Source organism: Thunnus albacares, chromosome 11 (genome assembly GCF_914725855.1).
Source record: "Thunnus albacares chromosome 11, fThuAlb1.1, whole genome shotgun sequence".
Classification (NCBI taxonomy): Eukaryota; Metazoa; Chordata; class Actinopteri; order Scombriformes; family Scombridae; genus Thunnus; species Thunnus albacares.
This window is the reverse complement of record NC_058116.1, coordinates 15679150-15700202: the sequence shown is the minus strand read 5'-3', so window position 1 is coordinate 15700202 and position 21053 is coordinate 15679150. Positions and strand designations below refer to the sequence as shown.

Genomic DNA, 21053 nt, shown 5'->3' with positions numbered 1-21053 from the left:
TGAGGAGAGAGTCAGATTAGGGCAAGACGCACATAGTGGAATTAATAAGCAGCACATACTTGTGCAAACAGGGTTAAAGTACTTACTGTCCTCCAAAGTCAACGTAGAACCATCTCTGCAGCAGTTCATAGGTCACTAGGGTTACACCAAACTGCGGCGACGATCTGAAGACACGAGCTAATGGAAGATAGTTTGAAAATTACAATGTGGGATTTAATATATCTCCAGTGGCTTCTAGACAATTACAGCCACCACAGTGAGCCTCATTTCCCAGTCATGAAACCACTTATGGGAAAGTGAGCGTGTGTTTGTGTGTGTGCGTGTGTATCTACCTCCTGCGCCCTTCCAAAATGCCCTGAAACCTTCCTCCTTGAGGATCTTCCTAAAGCAGTCGATGACTCCATTGTATGTCGTCTGGCCTGCTCGGGCCGCCACCTGGAGCCTGGTCTTGATGACATCAGCAGGGGTCACCAGTGATGCCGCCGGTACACCTTAGGAGACGTTTCACAACAGACATAATGAAGCGCTTTCACTATGCACAGATGTTGTTACATTCTGACATCCCTGCTGCAGCTTCAAGCAGGGCTTGAAATGGGTATCGCTTTATAGTGCAATATGACAAAGGCACTGTATATACAGCCAGGCTGTTGTGAGATTCAGTGGGTGGAGAGAGTAGAACATGGGAGGAAAATGCATTTGTTGGAGCAGAAAATATGACGCATCCCCCAAGAAAAACACAACATGTTGCTTTTTGAATATCTAGAGACCTCCAGCTTTCCAGATGTTTGTTACCTGCAATCGCTCCAGCAGTGAGCAGCTGCAGTGGACCCAGCCTTCCGTCATCATCTGCCAACTTCTCCTTGGTGTGGGCATAAACAGGGAAGTAGATGGCGGAGAAGGGGATGTCACGCAAGAAGCAAGCTTTTGCACCCTACCAGAAAAACACAAAAATATCATGTTAAATATGTGGACATCACAACAGGGCCGTTAAACGGGCAGAGGCAGTGGTTGAGGGGGTTTATCTTGGGGATTAAGTGGCCTGGGAGCTGTCTTGTTTAACCAACGGGGGGTTTTAGTGTTGATGATGGAGCCAAAGAGCCCCAGGCAGAGCTGCAGCACTGGGCCTCCAGAGAGAAATCCATCACACACACATACAGAGCACCACCATGGACTTTGGTCTTTTTTTTAAATAAGCCACACACTATCTGCTACTCATTAAAATATGGACTATGAACACATGACTGGAGCTGTAAGTAAACCCACAAGGATCTGGAAAGGAGCAGTAGCAAAGCATAATTCCTCACTAATTTGCTGTTGGTTGTTGGCCACAGTTCTTTTTGCATGTTCAACACTGTTTTGGAAAATTGCAAACAGTCAGCAAAAGCGCTGTGTGATCTTCAGATTTCAGATTCTGATGTCTATTATGACTGTGTACACACAAATGTTTGTACAAATACAGTAGTATTTCATCTGTACATCATTACAGTATGAAAAAACATTTAAGTACATTTACTCAAGTACCATACTTTACTTGACTTTATGCATAGTTATATATAAGCGTACAGTTAAAAGAAGCTTCACCTCCACCAGTTACAAAATGCTTTTTACAAGTGAATGATCATTAATAATAAGCCAATAATATAACACTTGGAAAGGGGTCATTCTGTGTAAGGGCTACTTTTAGATGTACTTGAGTACATCATGCTGGTAATACGCATATATATATATATATATATATATATATATATATATATATTATTTTGCATGGAGGACTTATACTCCTAAATGGCAACTGATTTATTGTGGTCTTTGCAATTACTTTAAGTAGAGCTGAAACGATTAATCAATAAGTCTGTTGCCAAAAAAATAATCTGCAACTATTTCTAATTGTTTCAGTAATTTTTCAAGCAAAAATGCTAAAATTCTCTTTTTCCAGCTTCTTAATTGTGAGTATTTCCGGCTGTTCTGTCTTTTCAGTGATAATAAATTCAAACATCTGAGTTCTGTTGGTTGGACAAAAGTCATCTTAGGCTTTCAGAAACTGAGTTTTTTAGAGCACACAATTAATCAAGAAAATACCCACCAAACTTCTTCCACTGTTCCTACGTACACAATAAACTCCTCCTGTTGTTAGTATTGTATCTCAGCAACGTCTTTCCCTGCCCTTGTATGACACTTAAAAAAGGTGGATGCTGCAGACGTCATGGTGCTGCAAAGGTGATGACCTACCTTGTAGAGGCCAAAGAAGCCCAGGTCTCTCACAACATTCAGGGCACTGACCCTGGGGCCTGTAGTGATCTCTCCAGCCACCTGCAGACGGATCTTAACGATCTCCAGAGGATTGGTGAAAATCACCTGGGAAGCTCCAGCCTGCAGGATTCAAGAGAACAAAAAAAAACCAACAGCTGATTAGCAGTGTACATGTTGCTGTTTGCAGTCAGAGGCATAGAGCTGGGTGTCTAAGTGCATTTTCTGTGATTAAGTGAGGTCACACATGTAAGGGAGGAACTTTGGTTTAAGGTAATGATGTGTAAGCATTTCTCCCTAGTAGGACTTCTCAAATTATCTCAGTAAACTTAAGCACAAAAGATACTTTTTATCCCTGATCTGATCTCACATTGTCAGAGAATGGCCTTGGCAGGAGGAGGAAAAAGCAGGCATTGATAGAGGAACAACTGGGGTCAGGTCAGAACAGGCGTAGGGTGAAGAGAAGCCCCGGCTCATGGTTGGGAGACGGTGACCCTGGCACCAGCCCTCTGCCCCCTCGCTTCCCCCTGAGGCACCTCCTGTGGCAGGGTGAGCGGCCCAGCCTGGCCCTCGCCCCGCACACTTCCCCAATTCAACCCTCATTCCCAGGGGAGAGCGCTGAATCACCCGGATGGCTTGGGGTCCGGGCAAGCAATGCCCCGAGGCACAGCACCCTCTGACTCAGGCACATTTATCACCCTCCCCAAATCTAATCAGGCCCCAGGATGGCTGCTGGTGACATTCAGGGCAGGGGTCTTATCTGTAAACATCCGAGCAAAGGTCTAAAAAAAGCTCCGGCACATTTAGTCATTTTCAAAGTGGAGGGGGAATATCCGCCGCTCTGAAGATGGATGCACTAGTCCCGTCTCTTTTATCATCTTCAGTTCTCTCTGATGGGAGCTATAATTAAACAGGCTTTCATAAAACAACATAAGGATGTGGTCCAATTCATACAAAGCACTCACAATGAATATTGCTCACTGAAGGAAGGCCATAGATGGGATACATCCTTTACAGATCCAGTAGTTAACGGTGTGTATTGGAAACATCTTCTTGTCCTGTGTGTGAGTAAGGGGGACCTGTACTGTGTCCGTGGGCCTGCAGCTGACCGAGCCTGCAGGTATGCACCATGGTGTCAAACTCAATCACACTGAGCTATACCCAGCTTCATCCAGGACCCTCCAGGGCCTCCTCCTCCAATTACATTCTGACAGGGGTCGCAACCCCACAGACCCTGCTCCTCTGTGAGCAACCTGCGGGCTCTGCTGCATGGCCCGCCTGTTTCACTTCGCCACAACCAAGCCAATGGAGAGGCAGAGTGAAGGAATTAAAATGTTGTAGAAAATTAGCCCGGATTTAAAACAAAACAAAAAAAAACAACAAAACGCCACATTTCTCGTGGTGATTCAGGAACAAAGGTTTTGTATTGAGGCGAACTATGTAAGATGGCAAATGGCGAGTTGACAGAAGAAATTAAGACATCATGATCTCCTACACACACGAAATAACTTAAGATTTACTGATGGAAATTTAAAATGAGAAGCATATGCTGATAAACTGAACCGGATGGAATTCAAATGGAACTAAATTACCTCAATTAATCAGAATACCAATTTTAGAATTTCACCAAATTATGGATCCACAATGAACAATTCAGTCTAAATGCTGGTAAAACGTGTCTTTGTCCAAAGCGGTAAATTAGTTAGGTTCCTCCATCACTCTAGCTGCTATGCTTTTTTACTTTTTGAATCACCAACATATACTCACCATACACTTTATTAGGAACACCTGTGCAATCCAATACAACAGCTCTGCCATAAATTCTACTTTTATGAAGCTTATACATTTTCAGTTTTTGATGAAATCCAAGTGTCAGAAAGGTGATAATTCTACTTTATGTTTATTATTGAGGTTGTAGTGGGTAGTGGTGGTGAACTGAAAAGTGTTATTATCATATTTTGCCACCCCCATATATGTTAATGGGGTGGACAAAATATTAGGAACACTTTTTAGTTTAATATATTTATATATATAGTCTTCAGTTTTTGCCTGTTCTCAAACAGCCATCTAGTCCTGCAGGTATATGAGCATTTTTATATAAAAATAATCAAACATTCAAAAAGCAGTGTGTGATGGAAGGAGTATGCTTTACATTTTTAAATGCTTTCATTTAATTTGATTTCTGTTGTACTTACTAATTAACTAAAACTGTTATCCATCTTATAAGTGAAAAAGCAATTTGATTATACATACAAAAATGTATATTGAGAAGTAAAGTCATTCATTTGTTAAAAACTGTTGGCAAGTAAATATATTTAGTTAACCACCTCATGACAAACCAAACTGGATCTTGTGAGTATTTAAATTGAACAATAAAAACAACCAAATGTACAAAATAATTTGAAATCTTTCCCCCCGTTAATTACTTTCAATCATGCATCTCTTCCCATCCTGTTCTTCCCCTTGGTTTTTCAGCTCATCTACAGACTGACTTTATGATCACTAAAGTAATGCTTACACATCCACCAGCAAGAATCTCTGCAGGCACAGGGATGGTATCATCTTGTGTGGTGAACTTGTCTCTGACAAAATCATTCACCTGAAAAAAAAGAAGAAATAAAGAAAGAAAAAGGAAGAAGACATGAAGAAAAAAGGCAGATGAGACACAATCCCAATCTTGATGGCAGGGCATTAATGTTAACTTGTGGTTGCAGTCACATCTTGATTGTGAAGAGTGCGTTTTCTCTATGCACTATGCATGTTTTTCATTCACAGTGAATCATTCAGAGCAACTTTTTGAACACTCTAAGCTACACAGTGAAATGACTTGCCGTGAGTTTGATAGCTTTCTCCGGGGCAACGCCAATGAGCTGCGGGAGGAGACCTGCAAAATATTATTCATAGATACCATTAGAATACCTGACAGAGAGAGAGATAAAGTCTGGCTTGAAATGAATGCACATTTTTATCTTTGTTGAATGAATACATCCACTGACAGCTAGAACAATATAAGCTGCAGGGTTCTTGTGCGCGTAAAACAAACCCATAAATATTTACAGATGTGGATGATACATCTGATACACCAAAACACAAAGGGTCCCATTCAAAATGAACAAAAGTCTAAAATATGACACTGCTGGTGCATATGGGATCAGCACTGTTGAGGCCTGATCCCACTGTTGGTGGGGAACAGAGAGAGAGCTGTGTGGTCACGGACAAGATCAGGAGGGGGGAGGTTGGGTGCTACGGTGGCGATAACCGCCATACTGTTTCACCGTCTGTCCTTCATCAAGCCAGATAAACTTCTGAAGGAGCTGCTGAGTGACTGCTGCTGGTATGCAGCCAGAAAACAGCCGAGCGTGTCTGTCTCTGAGTCAATCACCCTCTTATCATGTGCAAGAGAGGAGGAAAGGGGGGCCAGAGTGAGGCAGATCACAGCAACAAAGAACTGCAGTGGTGGAGGTAGCAGTAGATGGCAGTCTTGACTTCCTTCATATGAACAGCCCAAGGGTCGAAGTGTTGTATGTCACAAGCCTTCAGCACCATTATCACCACCCGGGTAGAGTTAGATCAGACGCTGCTACTACATGAATTCTGCTGGTCAGTCTCCTCTGGGAGCTCTCACTGGTATTGAGATAATGAAAATGCGACCCCTGGGTGTTGCTTTATTCGCTGCTGAACAAGGAGGGCAAAGGTTTCTGGTATCAATTAGCAAACCATGCTGCTGACATTAGCACACTGACAAATCCTGATGCGTTCCCGTCAGACAATTTGTTTTGCACATGTTGGCCTGCAAACTGATTTCTGGTCTTTTTTACATTAAGTAAAACCTGCAATGGATTACCTCTGTAAAATCCGAAGAATCCCTCGTAACGGAGCACTTTCTTCGCGCAGTCGAAGCTGTTCTTGTACATCAGCTCTCCTACAAAGGAGCCTGTAGAGCGCTGATTCTGCATGCGTGTCTTCACCAGGTCAATGGGATACACAGCCGTGGCACCGGTGGCTACAAAACACAAACACAATAGTCACTGATTGAAATTTTTGTTCTGTATTTCTAGAAACAATATTTTCACAGTATTTTGAACATCTGAACAATATGTTACACAGAGTAAATACAAGTATATTAGCTTGTATAGTTTTCACAGACGCATACTTGAAACTGTGAAATAGATTGGGGCTGAAACTAATAATTATGTCATTGATAAGTTGTCTATACAATGTCAGAAAACAAGGGAAAATTATATTTTTCCAGAGCTCAAGGTGGGGTCTAATCCTTTGTTTAATCCAACCATCAGTCCAAAACCCAAAGATATTCAATTTACTATCATATATGACAAAAAAGCAGGAAATCCGTACTTTTTATAAGCTGAAATCAGTGACTGTTTGGCAAATACGCATAAAAATAACTGAAACTATAAAAGGATTATCAAAATAGTTGCTGATTAATTGGACAGTAATCTGACGGGCCACCTTGACACCGTCATTCCCTCATTAATACCTTATACAACTGAGCTATATAATAATTAGTAATTCAGTAGATATGTTTGGAGGGGGTTGTCTAATGATCACTCAGAGTAGGAATTTTGATAAACATGTGAAAACTGTTGCGTAGAGTATATTTAGAGGGGGGGGGGCAAAGCTGCATAAAGTTTTGCTAAATCCTGCTCTCAGCTATGCTTGCCATGTCTTGTCTGACATCAAAGGCTGCTGAAGTGACTCTTCTCTCTCAAACATGCAAACAGCTCAGTCAGCGAGAAACAGCTCATTAACGCCACAAAGACATGGCAGTTTCACCATACTTTGTGATATATGTCTTTCTAACCCTGTCTGAAATAGCCAGCAGCGGTGAATGAGGATTGATAAGTCTTGGGGGGAGCGCACACACACACATAACCACACACACACACAGTCGGGCAGTTATGTCAGAGGTTCCTTGTATCAGTTCCTTCCAGTGTAATTAGACAGAGATTCCAGAGAGTGCGGTTCCGGAAGATTTGTGTCATTCCAAAGCTCCGGCTCCAACGACAGCCTGGAGCCACCGGTGGCACGGCAGTACAATGCCGGAGCCTCATATCACAGCCCCTCTCCATGCAGCACAATGGCCAGCCCCGGGGCCTCAGTGCGCCAGTCTAGCCGGCTAAGGTTACCCCTCAGCAGGCTGGGGGCTCTGCAGCAGACATGTCACTCACCTCCAGCGATTGAGCCCAGAGCAAACCTATAGGCAGACTCTGCAACCTGGAGCCAGATGGGCCGAGACGTTTCGTGATCGTGCTGTATGGGAGAAAAAGACACCAGTGGTCAAATGAATCTGGAGAAAGATGGGGGATCAGAACGCTAACCATGAATCGGCTGGCTATTAAACTATAGTGAACCAGATACATTGTGGAAAGAAAAATGCAATGGAGTACTCAGCAGTGGAGGAAGGCGATGGTATGTGGACATGTCATGGTATAACGTCTGATTCATCATCAGCCGGTATTAAATGTCACAGACAGACCAGCTCTACAGTACAGTAAATGACTATGTGAACCTGCAGCCCAGTTTTCCACAGATGCTACATGTGGGAGGCTACAAGCTAAAGGTCTTCTTTTATTTCTACAACAAAGTATAATTTCTCTCTTATCTACTTGATCTCTGGATTGGTGTTTGATGTTGAAAGCGGAGCCCCTTTGTTTTCACTGTGGTGCAGGGGAACAGATTAGCCCCACAAGCCTTTTCCATGTACAGATAAGTATCTACATGAATATTACACAGTCCGAGTGAGACGCTATTAAAGTATGTGTGTGTGTGCAGGTCGAGGCAGTGAGTAACTTCTCCCAGACCAGACGAGAAGGGAGTAGAGCAGATCACTCTTTTCCTCTTCCCAGATACTTCCACCGAGGGTTGCATGCTAACAAGATCAAGGTCTTGATCAAAGGGTTTAAACAATTAGCCTACTTCCACTAAGGGCAGGCCTGAGAATTGCAGCATCCCCCTCAAAGGAATCAAATTCCAGACCTCTGAGCAGAAGTCCCAGGAGCATGAGTGGCCTGAAAGTTCTGACCACAGCCTGATATAGAGATGTGTTATCCGGTGGAGGCAGGAACTATTTTGTTCTCCCATATCCACCTTGACTCCCACTCCCCTCCTGCCATTAGCAGACTTTGCTAAAGGCTCCTAAAACTCCTCAAGCCCCACACTGATAAAAGCCTCTTATTAGCTTCTCAGATGTGTGATTGCAGCTGATGTGTATGTGCAACTATACTGAATAAAATGGGGGAGAGCCTTTCATGGAGAGGTGCAACGCAACAATCCATTCCTCTTCTATAACTATAATTGCTGTACTTTTATCTGGGAGTTTAAGTAATGCACTTCACAAGGGGAGAAAAACATGGGCACTCTGCTAATTCACTCACTGAACATTCTCTCTTTTTTGGGCTCCTTTCTGAGAAGGAAGCAGAGAGAGAAGAGCAAGAGGCTTTGATAAAAGGCAGGAGGATGTGAAAGGTATTATAGGAGTCAATCAGACTACCTGTCTCCGGGCCTCAGCTAGGTGGTACGGTATGGCTCCTTCCTCCAGCGGGGCTATCCTCTCGATGTCTGCGAGGTTCAGCCGCCTTAACACACAGCAGCAGGGGAGGCAGGGAGTTAGGCCAGGAAAAAAGCAAAGCCCTGCATCTATTGCGAGCTGCAGCCAGTGATGTAAGATTTTCCACAGACTTTTTACTGGCACATAACTTGAAGTTACAGCAACTTTAATTTAAGCTCATATAAACAACAGACAAACAAAGCTGGATGAATGCCTGTGGCCCAACAAGTAAATGAAAGTGTTTTGTTACAAAATGTTTGAGACACAAATATTCCCCACTGGCCTGACGCATCATAAAGCCTGTATCCATGTTTTATGTTTGTCTTGTAAATCAGCCAGTGGAACCACTGTTGTTAAACTGAATGAGCAATAACTTCATTTTTACAACCAATAAACAGAGCTGTAACATATTTATTCCGCTCATGGTGGAATCAAAAATGACACGGTTTTGTACAAATGTTTTGAATACACTAAGTGGATTTGAGGAACAGCAGCAGAACCTACCTGGGTGATTGTATGGACAAAACACACACAGTACAGTGTGATTTAAAACAGAGCTTACCCGGAGTGAGAGTGGAGACCAGAGAGCTGGTACAGGATGTCAATCTCCATTGGAGTGACTTGACCAAACTTATTAGAAACGTGAACAAACTCCTCTAAAATGAAACAAAGAGAAGAGGAAATCATACAATCATACAAACAGGACTTCACTTGAAGTCTCGACACATTAAACAGGAAGCACCGTACAATACAGCTGAGGGTACACGCCAGGTATATTTTACAGGAGGCTAGTATTACATAGTATTTGCAAATATTGTTCTTGCTGGTTTTAGCGTTATTGTAGATGCTTGCTGGTAAACAGGATATTTTAGGAGATTACAGAAAAATATTCTAAATCATTACATTACTTTTGCATTCATGCAGCCTCTCAGCAGCACCCTGTGTCACTCTCTTCTATGTGCTTCATATTCAGTTCTTTACTGTTGCCTGCTGAGAAGCTCCATTACCATCAGGTGGTCTTTCTCAAAGGAAACCTAATGGTAGCCCTGGAAGGAGGGAAAAGACTTATTTTTTCACTTCCCCCACAAAGACCTTCCTGACAGGTCCAAGGACTGCAACCTTCAGTTACAAGCCTGCTTCCATGACCCCCAGCACCTCGATGACATACTTTTCTATGACTGACATGTGATTTTTTCCCGTTATACTTAAAGCCCAACCAACTGATATGTGTGGTAATACACATAGCAAGAATTATTTGCAAATACTATTCACCAAAAGTATTATATAAAGCAGGAAAATAATGGAGAGACAGTAGAGGAACAGTCTACAGTTTGCATCTCAGTGGGAAACATACTTTTAGGAGCAGATGTGACTGATCAGTTACACAGATCTACATGTAGGGTGATGATCTGATTACCAGGTTAAATATTCTCATTTACCTTCGTATTTTAGTGCTACAGTAAATGTTCCCTGTGTGGTCACTCACACCACTCTGTCAAGAAAGTTGAAATATGATTGCACAGCTACATTTCATATCTCATATGACTGATTTCAGTAATGTCAGGTTGATCTCGCTCAGGAGTACCTTTGGTAACAAGCGTGTCTCTTTGCGTGCCGGCGAGGGTGCTGTAAATCTTGCGGACCAGCTCCATGTTGTTGAGGAGGGCGTTGAAGGCATTGAAGTAGGAGAAGCTCACCATGTGGGAGGTGCTGCCTCCTGCAGCCTAGAGAAAGATCCAGAGTCTGTCATTCCACCTGTATAGGAGGACTTTGGCTAGATCTTATTATGAATGACTGTTGAATGACTATTAAAAATATAAATTACCAACATGGGTGTCCAAACAAGGACTGGATTGTTTCAAATCTTTAATAACTAGTGTAAAAAAAATTTCTACAACTCACTGAAACCAGGTTTTCCTCTACAAATTTAGTCAGCATGTGGTGTCTGATGGTGGCCATGATGTCGCTGAAGTCCAAGGCAGTGATGGTGCCACTCTTGTTTTTGTCTTTTTGTGCAAAAGCCTGGCGGGCGTGCTCCAGCTGCAGCTCCTGCAGCAACAGAGAGAGAGAGAGAGAGGGTCAAGCTGTTAGCTGACAAAAGTACCAAAGGGTTAGGTTCCTCCGATGAGGAGCATCACATTATAAGTAAGCGGTGAAATGGAAATTTGGAGGAACAAAGCATATTAATATCAGTGTTGGACAGATGTGAAAGTCATCAGATGTGACAGTGTCAGACACTGGCTTTTGTAATCACCACCGTCTCTCTGGAGACTAATGGAAACCATGTCCCGAGAAGTCTGATCCCGGAGCCGGGTGGAGCGGTTTAGTGAGACGACCAGCAGGTGTGTCAGCAGGAAAATGATTCAATATGACAACCATGCAATCAGAAAGGGATGCAGGGGGAGGCTGACCCCGGGTCAATGTCTGCTGTCAAAGCTCATCGTGTATAACCAGAGGATCAGAGAGTAACGTCACTGCAACATTCAGCTGTTACTTCCTCTTTACACTCTGGTTCTGATAACCTAATCAGTGGATTGTTGCTGAAGATTAAGTCTCACAATGTTTGCTGATTATATTGTTAAAAACTCATGATGATATGATGCCTCACAAAACATTATACTTACCAAAGTTTCCGAATGTTTAACTACTCAAGTCTAGCCAAATACTGCAACAACCACAAGGTGGCAGAGCCAAGACTGTTAAATGAGTAACAAACGTTAAATGAGTACAATAGACTTGTACTTCTTTGTATTTTAAGTAATACTCGATGTGCTTGGACATGACAGAAAAGCAAACAATAATAATGATAGATGTAGACGAAAACCTGTACACACAAGGGTCTTTGGTGTAGCGGTGGGAAGCCCTAGTCAAGTGTGATAAACCACAAAGTGCTCTGAGGGATCCCACACTGCAGTGGAGCCGGAGCCCAGCCTCTCTGACTCTCGGACCACCCAGCTTCTGTCTAACACCACAGGTCTCGACTCTAAACCAGGTTCCTCTCTGACCGTGGAGAGCTGCTGCTGCAGCACAGAAGTCTCAGTACACTTCAGCTTTTCTCTTCGTCACAGTTGTGCTACCTCACCACAGGATTGTGAATCGTTTAACCTTTACTAATGTGTACATACTGTCTAAGGTGTTGGAAAAAAATACATGTACTGCGTGTCCTGTCAATATGTTCTGAAGCCCCCTTTACAAAAGCGTTTTATTTAGGTTAGTGGGTATCTGTACCTCTTCTTATGAGCTGATAAGTTTAATACTTTTACACTGTACTGTCCTATCATGATATACTGGCTTCATACTATCCTGTCTTGATATTGGGGGTTAGGGTCAGGGGTTGGGATTTGTTTTCATGTCAGCTCTTGTTTCAGTTCCAGGTATGTTTTTAATACAAGCTGTAGAATTTAAAGCAATTGTTCATCATTTTGAGAAATACACTTTGCTTTCTTGCCAGGAGAGCACAAAAGATTGATACCACTCTCATATCTTTCTGTTAAATATGAAGCTACGGCCAGGAGGTGGGTGGCTTAGCTTAGCATAAAGACGGTACACAGATGTGCACACATGTGAGGAGAAATTGTTAAAATTCCCTGCAGTCCAGAGCAGCGGCTTCCATCTATTCTTAAACGCATCATCTTCATCACTCTGTATCATCTTCCCCTGCTATCTGAATCTTCCTTCTCTCAGTCCAAGCTCTCATTGTTACATTAAAGGCCTTTGATTTTATTTTGGCTGTACTCACTCAGATGCTTTAAAAATAATACATCCAAACACTAGCAAATATATACAGTAAACTGCAATAAATGTGTTAAGTTCAACATATATTAAATAAGATTAAAAACATTTAGCCACATCTATAATATTATCCCATTAATTTCAAGCTAGGTAGGAATATTATTTGATCATTTAATGTGTGACGAGACAGTTACGGGGGATCACATTTTCGTTTCGGTTTTAAAGGTCCTTCACAATTGAATTCTGTGACCTCTATAATTTCATATATACAGTATAAAATATGCTATTAACAAGAACCAGTGGGGTGTTATCACTGCAGTCTTTTATTATCTTTTTAATACCAGTCGGGTCAGTCAGGCACAGCCTTCAAAAGACTGTAAAACAATAGGAAGAAAATGCAGTGTGATCCATCTCTCCTTGTTGAAGCTCAGTTCTCAGTTAGTAGACTCTAGTGTGCTGATTGCTATGGAAACCAAGTGCTCACTTCATATCTGCCATTCATATCTAAAATTAAAAGTTTTCATATCTGCTTTAACAGTGAACGCTGTTTTTTTTATCTGTGAAATAGTATTAGCTAATATTCTGCAGAGCAACAGACACCAGCTGTTGTTTTTTGCATTGTGTTTTGTATGCTGATAGTTTAATTGCAGTTGGTTATTGTGACTAATTAATGTGAGCCAAAATAATCATTTGGGAAAAATGTTGATATCCTACATATGTATGTACACTATGCAGGCCTACACAACCACTATTTTTTCATGACGTTGCATGAATGCCTGAAAGTTACTCACTCATTGATTTCGTCTCTCTCAGTCTTCACTGACAGCATCCCAGGCAGGTGCACATCTTTACAGGGAGATCTATAGATTTTGACACAATTGTGCAGCACTATTTGCCCATTTAGACTAAGAAAAACTCACTTTCATTTACGAGGACAACCAAAAAAAATTTAGCCTGTTGTAATAGTTATAAAGGAATAGACCTTTAGGACCTCAATGGTTGCTCCAGCAGTGCCTGAGAGTGATATTGGTCTTCTCACTTAGCATATCTATTTCCCAAAATGTTGTACTATTCTTTTAATTGTAAATATTGGTTTATCATGCAGCTCATCAGTTATAAAGTAAAACTTAGAAATAAAGTGTATACCTGCAGAAACTGGGTGAACTCTGTGTAGCTGAGGTGCCTGTTTCTTTCATGGCCGAAGTGTAGCTTGATGAACTCACAGTCCCAGTTGAAGGGAATGTGGTGATGTACTGTCGTCTGGCTGAAGATGTCACGTACATTCTCTGCAAGAGTGAGACGTGGGTCAGCGACAACAAGAGACAGAGGAAAAAACATGCAAGGCGCAATTGTAACCTCCACATCTCGTCTTCACTCCATCCTTGTTAAAGCAGAGGAAAGAGTCCATTTGGACTGCGAAGCTGAATAGGCTGTTTGACAGTCCCACTCCTTTTACATTTTGAGGGTTTTCAGTCCATCTAGGACATTTTTTGTGTAACCACTGCTCTCAATTTCAGTCGCCTTTATGGAGACCCATTGCACAGAAAGAGCATAGCAGCAGCTCCTTTGTAAAACGCTGCATCTCTTGGTTTATAACATGCTGAATTCATTCCTCCTCTTGTCAGATGGAGATAGTTATTATGTGATGTTCCTCAGAGCTTGCTTGCTGTCCTGCCCTGAGATGAGACCTTAAGAATACAAGCTGCTGGTGTCTATAATACTCTATAGGCTCCAGAAGCCAAGAATAGAGAATCATAGCTACTTGTAAATTCATTGACTACACATGCTTGAAGAAGAATAGCACCTAAGACCCACAATTTGCACTCAAACTTATACACACCCTGAGTCCCCCGTCTTAGTGACGGTAATTGTTTTAGGGCTATACAATCATCAAAGTTTTCATTCCTCATCCATGAAAACCACAACAAAATTACCCACATCAAGTCAGCATCTTTAAGCAAATAGAGTTGTTCTAATATTGTGTTATTTAAACCATGGGCGTAGATTTGGGTATGGACAGTAGGGACATGGGGTTACCAATATGAAGGTGTTGCTGGATTTTCCCTACGAATATATTTTTACCTATGTCAAACAATCTAGCCGATTTAAAGGGTGAGTCTGTAGGATTTAGTGGCATCTAGCGGTGAGGCTGCAGATTGCAACCAACCGAATACCCCTCCGCTCCCCCTCCCCTTCCAAGCGTGTCGGAGAACCTACGGTGGCAGTGAAACTCGCGAAAAATGCAAAAGGTCCTCTCTCGAGCCAGTGTTTGGTTTGTCCGTTCTGGGCTACTGTAGAAACATGGCGGTGCAACATGGCGGCATCCGTGGAAAAGGACCCGCTCCTTACGTAAATATAAAGGGCCCATTCTAAGCTAACGAAAACACAACGATTCTCATTTTCAGGTGATTATACACAAATTAAAACATACTTATGAATGTTATATTCCATTTCTGCCATAATGATAACAGTAAGATCTCTCAGAGTTGCCAGCTTTGTGTGTTTTCTGCATAAAAGGTGCACTATTATGATAAAAAATAAAAGAGCAGGATATGGGAGATACTCAACCTGATGATCTGGCAACCCTCAACTTCAAGCTGTACGCATTGTTGACTGGCAGCAGCCCGGCAGCAGCAGCAGTAGTGGAGTCGGTGAGGCTGAAGATCTGAAGCGGTTAGTATTTATAGTTTAAACGTCATACGGTCACAGAATTGAAAACGACTTCACTGGACAAAACTAAGATCATTTGATGTTATATTTAATTTCAGGCGTTAGATTTTGTTAGCTAATTTGTGACTGTTGCTCAGACATGCTGTTTAATTAAACAACTTTATGGTGAAAAGTCCTCCAAAAGCAAATTAAGACATTTGGTGTTTTTTAAAGAAGAACCAAAGTGTCAGTAACTGTTGAGCTTAGTTAATAAGAATGTTCTGTAATCAATCCAAACATTAATCTTTGAAATTAAAGAGAAATAATTAGTGTTTAATGCCATCTCTCCCCTTTTCCATGAGTGGATCAAGAGCAGAGTTATTGCTGCATATGTGTCATTAAGAAATGAACATTATTCATAAAGTTGGACAAGCTGTGGCTAAATTAGCCACAGCTAACATGCTGTGGACATAAGCTTGTCCGTCAGCCATCATATTATTATGTAAATCCTGTCAGCAGCAGCCTGAGCAGCACTGAGACACACAGACAGATGAGCTGCAGCCTCTCAGGTGAGCTCTGATGTCATAGTGAAAGATCTAGCCAAAAGTTCAGGAGTTGAATGAGAAATAATACAGAAGTTTTTGAGATTATTTAAAGATAGGTTTGAGTATCACTGTGTCATTAAACTCTTGACTTGTGTCGCCCAAATCCACAAACTGAAAGAAGGACAGAATGTCAGGTAGTGTTTGAAAACCTTACAGCAGCGAGTTACAGAGCAACATGTTACCTACAGGTTTCTATAAATTAATTATGACAGTCTATGATATGTTATTTTTTAAATTTTGGTCTCAGATTTATACTTAAGGAGTCTATCAATAAAAAAAAATCTAAGAAAATATCATGAACCAAGTCTGGTCTCAGACAAATGCATATTCAGTAAAGTAAACATAAAGAGACAGGCTCTTTATATGTGTATGTGTGTGTGCACATGTGCCTATGAAAGAGAAAAGAGTGAAAGCAAGTACACACACATGACAAAAAAATGTCCCTACCAAAGTTGAAACCAAACCTCTGCCCTTGGTTTAAACTACACTGTATGTAACATGATGCCAACATGAAGTACACTCCGACATCAGCGTGCTGATATCCACCACCATTTACATACCAAATGAGATGTTCCCTGTGCCAGTCTTGTCAAACAACTGAAAGGCAACTATGAACAGGGCGTCCGGGGCACATAGAACTGATTCAAAGGCCAGAAACTCCTGGAAAGAGATCAGTCTGTTTGGACAAGAAAGAAAGAGTGCTTGCTGAACAAAGGATATAAGTATGTTTGACAAAATTGCAAAAGTTACAACAACATCACAATCTATCCTGCCAGCTGGACTGACCGCAGAAAAACTGATACTGATAAGAGTGCTGATGTAAAGGACAGCAAGCAAATGCAGTCATAAAAAAATCCTATTTTTCAGCTGAGCTTCAAAGTTTATTCTTGACTGTGGAAAGAGCAGTTGATAAAAGAATTGCACCTCAAGGTCCATTTAGCAGCAGTTCTGGAGCTTCCAATCACATCACATGATCTTCATCAGATAAGATGAAGTTGTCATGGAAATTGTAGCCGTTCACATTTCTCTGATTTCTGAGCACTTTAAGCTCTTCTCATCCATGTTGGCTTCAATGTTGAGCTTAAAAGTCCATTATATTATATTTTATAATATATTATTATTTATTTTATGAGTTAACTATAATACATTTATTATTATTATGAATAATAAATGAGAATGAACTTTGAGGCTGAACTTTAAGCCAACATGTACGAGAAGTCCTTAATGCGTTCAGAAAAAAGGGAAACATCTAAGGACCTTGAAGTAAAACTGAAAAAGTTTGAGGTTTTTTTTCCCAACAATTCTTCAGCTGTTCATAAGACATATTTGCTGCTCTAACTGCTGCTCTATGCTGTAATTATGAATATATATGCAGAAATGATCAGGTACTTCAGATATATTCTGGCTTATTTTATTGTATTTTAAATCAGTCGTAAGTGTAAAACTGACTAATAAAGACATATTGACTGATAAAGGTGGCCGTTTACTCAGCTGACACTATTGAGATAAATCATTAACAGTGTCTTTGGCAGCTCTTACACATGTTTGTTTGTTTGTTTGTTTTAGGGGTGTTGCACTGCTCCCACTGAATCTGCAGATTTTTAATCCAGAATTCTTAAACAGAGAACAACATGTGGATCAAGTTCATTCACGGTTGATGAGATCTGGGCGTGAAAGTGGCCTTAAAGATTAATTGCTGCTTTGATCATGTGATATCCAGATGGCTTGTTGGTTTGAAAGTACCTTAAGGCTCAAGTTAAACAGGAATATAAGGTTTGTCATAAATACACATAAAAGGGGGGCGGGGGGTGGGGTTAATAGATGTGAAATATTAGCCAAGACCACATTTTACATATATTATGTAATAATAATGATACATAATATGTATATATATTATATATTAGCGAATAAATGTATCAACAGTATGTGTAATTAAATAATGTAAGTACATACATTTAACACAACACAATCCTCATTCAACAGCCAAAAAAAAGGTCATGTAAAATCATAGTATTGTGCTGGCAGCATGTAATCTGTAAGTCCCCATCTTCCCTGGTTCTTATATTGCTTTCAGGACAACCAACTATGAAAAGCAATACATACCAAATATATTTATATGGCAGCAGCCGCCTCCAACTACAGAAATGTCGCCACTACTGGTGAAATGTAAACACAATGGAAAAGTCATGTTGTTCACCAAATAAGATAAAAATAGGACGATCAGTATACAGAAGAAGAAACACGAAAAGGCGATTTTGAACCCAAAAAAAAAAAAAAAGGAATTAGAGCTTAAATTGGCTATAAAGATGTGAGGAGGGTTGTGCCCTAAAATTAAAACATTTGTCGGGGAAATACAGAAAGAAGAGCTACAACCTTTATACATGTATTAACATGTCTCAATATAACAGAGAACATACATAGGAACTTTCACATCGCTGTAACACAACACTCACCCATCTTTAGTGGTGTCAGCCACTCCAGCTATCAGCCCCACAGTTTTGGGATTATGTTGAGGCTGTGTATGCAGACCCAGGTAGCGCTGCACAAAGTCTTTGGGGGTCATGTAATGCTCCCCATCTTCCACCACACTGGCATACTGCGGAGGAGACAAGGAGGCAGTTGAGGACACTGAGGACGTTAAACTTTTCACTACATGCATGGCTTTAGATTAAGAATCTGTAAGGTAGAAATTACATTATGTGCATGGAAAGAAAATAATGTGGAGTACTGCATACAACGATAACAAACAACCAATGGGTGATGAATCAACAAGTGCGGGTCTCTGAATTGGCATCTCTCTGTGATAATAAGCTGTTTGTGTAGAGTTTTCTATACCAGCACAAATCATTCTCTATTTACTGGTCTTACACAGTATTTTAAATTAATGCAATGTTTTTCCATCATAACAAAAAGTATTGAAAAGCATCTTTTGACTTCATGTAGGGCAGAGACACGTCTCCTTGGGCTGAACACAACTATATACGTCTCATTATCAAATTAAAGAGATACTAAATTACATTTTAAAAAAAAGCTAAATATCGGATACACAACATGCAAAGTAAACACTGTGGTGAACGTAATTGAAGTGTTTTGCTTAGGTTTAGTTAGGAGAACAGTGTCTATTTTTTTACCTATATTTATCCAATGCTCTCTTTCTCAAGAACATCCTGTTCACAGTTACACGTTCACTCCTGGAAGCTGCCCAGTAAAACAAGTCTGATCTGCTCATTGAGCAGCTCCACTGAAGCATTTGGGTGTTCAGAGCGCCTCATGGACGGGTAAGTGCTGCTCTTTCACTTTCCCCTTCTAGATTTATCTTGTTGGTCTGAAGGCAGAGCCGACGACCTTCTGATCACAAGCCCGTATCTCTTACCTTTAGGTCACCACTGTCAACGGAGTGATATGGATCAAATCTTCTATCATGGCACATGTAACATCGATACGTATTGCGATACAGTCTCAGGAACTTCAACTGAGTATTAATTGATACAATAAGGAGATGGGAATGTTTATTTTTGGCTAATTTTGTGAATTAAATGCCTGAAAAATCAAGACACAAATCCTGTGAGTCTAATATTACCATAAAGCAGTCCTGCTCATTGATTTGCAATGTCTTAAAACTAGATATTATAGATATTAAAGGGCTACATTGGTATAAATGGTACAGAAAAATCTCTGACTGAGTAACACACTTACATTGTCTCACAATATACTATGTGTTTCCCTTCACCTGATTGAACCATGACATGCACAGCCAACACAGAGCTGTGCTAAACCCGAGATCTCAGTAAGGCTTTAAGACATACTGTAAGTTCATTTTTAGAGCCTGGGTTGGGTTTCAAGTTGGAACAGACATAGCTCTGGAAGCACAAGCGCCACATGAACTGGCAACAGAAAGGCCAGATTCACGGAGCGGAGCCAAGCTCAGATAGAGAGCGCATGAGACAGAGAACAGAGAAAGTGTGTGGGAGGAGACCTTCACGCCAAGTGTTTGCAGGGCTACAATTTAATGCACTCTGCTGAATTAACGTTTTAAGTGAAAATATTAATTCCAAGCAATTTATTGCCACATTTCTCCTTTACATGATTGTGTATCCATTCACCCTCACAGTAGGCCTCAAGTAGTTCTTAATTAAATTATACAGGCAGTCAGAATGAGCTTCCAGTAATTAACTCTTCCACCTGAATATGCATCACAAATTACACATTCCTCTTATAACAGAGAGATGCGGAAGGACCTTAACTTGTAACTCAAGTTTACGCTGCAAACAAGAGGTATGGCGGTTAAACAAACGTACAGCGGACAAAGAACAAATTCAATGACATGCTGAAGATCAAAACACAAGCCATACACACACACACACACACACACACACACACATATACACGTGAAGTCAAGGCATGGAGAGATACTCTGTTGAAGCAGATCCAAAATTAGTCAAAGCATTTTGACCTTTACTCAACTATGTACCCCAATGGACACCAGACACTACACACTGACTAGTTAGTAACCTTGTTATACACACTTTCTGTGTGTTGCCATGTATATAAATGCACATAAATGAAGGTTTCTATAAATAACAGTCTTACCTTCAGAAAGATTGTCTTCAAGTCATGGGGGTCGGCTCTTTTTGTTGCTTGCACCTATAAAACACAAGTTGCAATTTGCTAAAAGAAAACAAAGTTATGCATTCAGAGAGTCATAATATCAAGATGCTGCCTATAGATATGTTCAATCAGCAGATCAATAGAACTGAAGTTCAGCCTGTCACTGTTTAGCATTGATTTTTTTTAAGTAGTCGGCTCAGCAGGATCGATCACAGCCGATTGTAACAGCAACAACACCCCTGCATGTGAAAAAAAAACAACCGTGTCTGCTGCGATCACTTCACACTGCAAAAAAAACCGCTTCAAGCCTGAAATCTCTGTGATACACAAACGCAACAGAGGAATGAAGAGACAGACGTCTCTCTACGAGGCCAGCAAAGATGCGCCTGTGGAAAGATGCAGGAAAAAAATAATAATAATAAAGGGGGATTCCGCTGCGTTTCAGCCAGACGCGTCAAAACACCGAGCTGCCCCTGCGCACCGTACAGCGGTAAAGTCACGGCCCTGTTAGCGCCTTTTAAAAGTTAATATCTGATAAGAAATATTGACGGAGTCACCTTGACCGCCATGCTGGGTGTGACGTCAGCTGCAGTGAAGTAGCGCAGGCGCTGGGCATCAGGATGACAGCAGCGGGCATGACAGGA

The 21053-nt window shown here is 41.1% G+C and overlaps 1 protein-coding gene across 1 annotated transcript in view; it reads right to left on the bottom strand.

Annotated features, from left to right (window-relative positions):
- Positions 1-21053, bottom strand: part of LOC122992895 (calcium-binding mitochondrial carrier protein Aralar1-like) — a 21663-nt gene extending 610 nt beyond the window's left edge. Inside the window, exons 1-17 of the mRNA XM_044366894.1 lie at positions 20967-21053; positions 20392-20445; positions 18255-18397; positions 16362-16477; positions 13694-13833; positions 10718-10864; positions 10401-10539; positions 9378-9471; positions 8759-8843; positions 7437-7518; positions 6092-6250; positions 5079-5131; positions 4766-4846; positions 2230-2370; positions 793-931; positions 333-491; positions 87-177 (exon numbers count right to left, since the gene is read on the bottom strand). Coding sequence (XP_044222829.1) covers positions 87-177; positions 333-491; positions 793-931; positions 2230-2370; positions 4766-4846; positions 5079-5131; positions 6092-6250; positions 7437-7518; positions 8759-8843; positions 9378-9471; positions 10401-10539; positions 10718-10864; positions 13694-13833; positions 16362-16477; positions 18255-18397; positions 20392-20445; positions 20967-20978 — 1835 coding nt within the window. The 5' untranslated portion in view covers positions 20979-21053. The remainder of the gene's footprint in view (positions 1-86; positions 178-332; positions 492-792; positions 932-2229; positions 2371-4765; positions 4847-5078; positions 5132-6091; positions 6251-7436; positions 7519-8758; positions 8844-9377; positions 9472-10400; positions 10540-10717; positions 10865-13693; positions 13834-16361; positions 16478-18254; positions 18398-20391; positions 20446-20966) is intronic.